Below are 4,356 nucleotides of genomic sequence, written 5' to 3'. Positions count from 1 at the left end.
AAACTTTGCTAGAAATGGAAAAGTCATTATCCCTTAATTTTCTTCTTTAAGGTTACATAAATAATCTTCCTTTTCTTTATAAAGTATAAAATGGAAAAGTCATTATGCCTTTATTTTCACATTTATTTATATGCCAACTCAGAAAATATAATACACAATTTAAAACAATTCTAATTTTATCCAAAGAGAAAATAATAGAATTAATCACTTATCTTTGATAGTAAGTTCAAAATAGTCCTCAAAGTATCAAAGTATATTTTATCGCTCATATAAGATTTTTTTTCAACCAAAGAATATTATAAATTTTCATCAAGATATCCTTCGGAATGGCTCAGTTGGTTTGACACAGATGATCCGGGATCGATCCCCCCTCAATGCGTTCTACGTCAAGCCTGTCGCATAGAGCTTGTCTAGTGCGGTTTACATCCCCTGTGTGGTTTGCAGGCTATTACACAATGGGGGGTTTACCCAGTGTGCACAAAGTGTTCACCACAAAGTGCTCACCCGAAGGGCAGAGGTTATGGCATAGGATTATCCTGGGGTTCCATAAAAAAAAATTCATCAAAATTACAGAAATCATAACATAAAAAGTTACACAAGACAAAAAAGAACAAAAACCATAGGATTATCCCGGGGTTCCCAAAAAAAAACATCAAAATTACAGAAATCATAACATAAAAAGCTACACAACATAAAAAATATCTCAAAAAATTGAATCGAACTCTTAAATTAGATCGAAAATATAATAAAGTACAAATTAAAATATATTGTTGTTCCAAATGAGTTTGGTTAGTATATCTTTTATTCTCATAGTTTCGATTAAATTTAACAAACATAATTCAACTAATATGCAATAGAGACTAAAAATGTTATTTTTTTGACAAATTTAATAACCAAAATTGTTCAGTACATACTTAAGTGACTATTTTGAACCTACCCTCGACTATAAAAGGATCATTCTTGTTATTTTCTCTCAAATCTTCTACCTTAAATATCTCCTTAATTTCTCCTTTTTTTTCATTTCATATACATAAAAAAAGAGAGAGAAATCATGGGAAAAGGTGGTGGATGTGTTTCTAGCAAAAACAAAACTTCCAAATCTGCAAAAATTTCCATCAATGTTCCTTCATCAACCAAAAACCTTAAAATCTTTATCGTGTTTTACTCGATGTATGGACACGTAGAGAGCTTAGCAAGAAGAATTAAGAAAGGAATAGAGACCATGGAAGGTGTAGAAGGGGGTACTGTATAGAGCACCCGAAACGATGTCTGAAGATGTCTTTGTGAAAATACAGGCCCCACTTAAGGATGACTCTATTCCCGAGATATCATTACCGTCAGATCTTGTTGATGCTGATGGGTTCTTGTTTGGGTTTCCCACCAGGTATGTACAGATTAACAAATTTATAACAAACTCTGTGATTTTAGCTGAATTTACTGTTTCAATTTAAATTTTGTATTTATGTGTGAATTATTTAAAGTATATGCATCTTATAAGGTGACAAAATAATAGATTGAAATAAATTTGGGCAGGTTAAATTGATATATGGATCATGATATAATTCATCCGAAATGACCCAACTGTTACTCCTTTTTGTTTTGTTTTTTGGAAATTAATAGGTAATATAATTTTATTTTATTTTTAAAATAGCTTAAGTTTCTTTTTTAGAAAAATTAGCTTTAAGTTTCTTTCGAATTTACATGATTTCAGTGTTCAAATTTAATTTTGTATATCTGTTTCGCTTTTTGACTTGCTATTGGAAAATATTGTTAGCCTTTTAGGGGCAAAGCCAGATACGATTGAAGAGGTTTGAATTTTTCTTCCATGAAAACTTACACTATTTAAATATGATTAAAATTGAAGTATTATATATATATATATATATATATATATATATATATATATATATATATATATATATATATATAATTGTTGTTGAACCCCTTTGACTTCTTTGTGCGTTGAGTTCTTCATGTGAACCTCTAAATGAAAATTCTGTCTCTAAAATCAATATTATTTTAAGTCATTTTGATCAACCGAATTATATCATTTTGACCAATCGAATTATTTTATTTTAAGTCATTTGACCAATTGGATTACATTATTTAAGTCAATTTAACCCAATGTTTAATGAGTCATTTCGAATTTAATTTATTGAATCAAATCATTAAACACATCATCAATTCGGTTCAATTCGTTGAATCAAGTCAACAAACATGTCATAATTCGATCAGTTATTTATCACTTCAAATTCAATTGAATTCATTTATTTTTTTTCGAATTGTATATACATATAAAAGAAATTACACTCGTTCTGAATCCGGTAATATGTAGGTTTGGTTGCATGGCGGGTCAGATGAAGGCATTGTTTGATTCAACTGGGAATTTATGGAAGGAGCAAAAGCTTGCTGGAAAGCCTGCTGGGTTTTTTGTGAGTAGTGGTAGTCAAGGAGGTGGACAAGAGACCACTGCGTATGTTCCCTTTATCCTATTTGTTCTATATTTATAGATTATTTGATTTGATAATAATAATAATAATACTAATAATAAGTATGAATGATTCTAGATGTGAGGTTTGAGAAAGATGAAATATATATATACGTGCATTATATTTGTTGGATAAAGATATTGTTTCTAATATACGTTATTCCTATCTAACTATGTCGATTCAAAATTGATTTTGTATGTTTGGGTATTGAGATTGCATTTCGACTTAGTTTAAAGTCAAAATTTATTGAATTTGAAGTATTCTTCATGGAGTAAGTGGTGTAAAAAGTTCAAGGTCGTCCACCTATGAGGCTTTATTTCTGTTTTTGGTAAATCATCATTAGAAATAGTGAACGATGTGAGACTTTGTTCACTTATCCAACAACATTTTTTTAATTCGTTCTAATTTAATAATTTGATGAATCACTTAGGTTCCACCCGTTGAGTCGAATCAACAAATAGCTCGGAATCCAATATAACCAAACCAGGGGTCGTTTGATTGGATGTCTTAGAGAATTTAATACATGTGTTACTCATACATAATTTAATTCTTTGTTTGGTAGGATTTTCAGTCCGTGTATAATTACTAATACATGCATTAGTTACACACCTTATTCAATATTATAGATTATATAACTAATACATAACAAATCATGGTATGTAATCTCAGTAATCTCAGTGTAACTAATTCCAACATCAATAATAAACTCTATTCAGTATTATTCTTATACACTCTACCCGATGATAAACTTGAATAAATTATTAAAAATGTATTTAAGTTTGCCAGCTCTAATTGAGGTTATATATATATATATATATAGTAATTTCTTAATATGTATAAGATTTATGTAAAAGTTATTGAATCAATGTGAATTTATAACTGACCCTCCGATTTGTATATTTTTTAGGTTGCATCTTGACTCGATTATATGTTTTGATTTGTTCTCATTCAATATTACTTGATGGATCACTTTGATATAACCCATTGAGTTAAATCAACAAATAGTTCATTACCCGACCTGTATTAAACTTTGATGGATTATTAAAAATGAGTTAAAACTTTGCTATCTCTATCGAACGCATAACTTTAAGGCTAGCTCATCCCCGGCCTCTAATTATCTATATTTATTTGTAGTTGGACGGCAATCACTCAATTAGCACACCATGGAATGCTCTTTGTTCCAATTGGCTACACTTTCGGAGCCGGCATGTTCGACATGGACACAGTCCGAGGAGGTTCACCGTATGGGGCCGGGGTCTTCGCTGGAGATGGTTCGAGAGAAGCTACCGAAGTAGAGTTGGCGCTCGCAGAATATCAAGGCAAATACATGGCTACAATTGTTAAGAAATTGGTTCATGGTTGATGAGGAAATTAAAGTTCCTTAACTACAAAGGCTATAGATTGTTTATTGGTTGCTTTGCACTTTGAATAGTAGTTTGTGTTCTTCATTGATTTCTTTGTTTTAAACATTGTTCATCGGCATTCATTATTATGTTAGGGTGCTTGGCGAAGCTAATAAGCTGGTTAAACTGGGCTATAAGTATTTTTTAAAGTTATTTTATGTTTTAGGTAAATATTTTAAAGTTGTGGTTTGTGTACACTTTACTATCCTTTCTAACCCCATCTTGTGGGATTATAGAAAAATATTTTCTTGCCCGGCCTAAATAAGCCCGCTGGTTTGTCGGACTCGAGCAATATAGGTTGGGCTAAATAAAAATAAAATACAATATTAAAAATAACAAAAGTCCAAACTCAAACGCAATGTACTTAGTATTCCTATTGCTACTTTATCTTCACAATCATCATTCAACATTTGTAGACGTGTTTTCACCAAGAATAGAAGTTGCATCATTCATGAAGATATCCA

General features: G+C 30.7%; 1 protein-coding gene across 1 annotated transcript; it reads left to right on the top strand.

The window, feature by feature from the left end:
• Positions 1-1,051: 1,051 nt before the first annotated feature.
• On the top strand, positions 1,052-3,995 carry LOC125810291 (probable NAD(P)H dehydrogenase (quinone) FQR1-like 2). The gene is given in 4 exon segments (XM_049489799.1): positions 1,052-1,237; positions 1,239-1,384; positions 2,336-2,473; positions 3,624-3,995. Coding segments are annotated over 4 exon segments (699 nt in total). The 3' UTR covers positions 3,853-3,995.
• The last annotated feature ends 361 nt before the right edge of the window (positions 3,996-4,356 follow it).

Source organism: Solanum verrucosum, unplaced genomic scaffold (genome assembly GCF_900185275.1).
Source record: "Solanum verrucosum unplaced genomic scaffold, falcon-dt-bn FXZP01000038.1, whole genome shotgun sequence".
Lineage (NCBI taxonomy): Eukaryota > Viridiplantae > Streptophyta > Magnoliopsida > Solanales > Solanaceae > Solanum > Solanum verrucosum.
The sequence above is the reverse complement of the archived record's forward strand: the minus strand, read 5'-3'. Positions and strand labels throughout refer to the sequence as shown.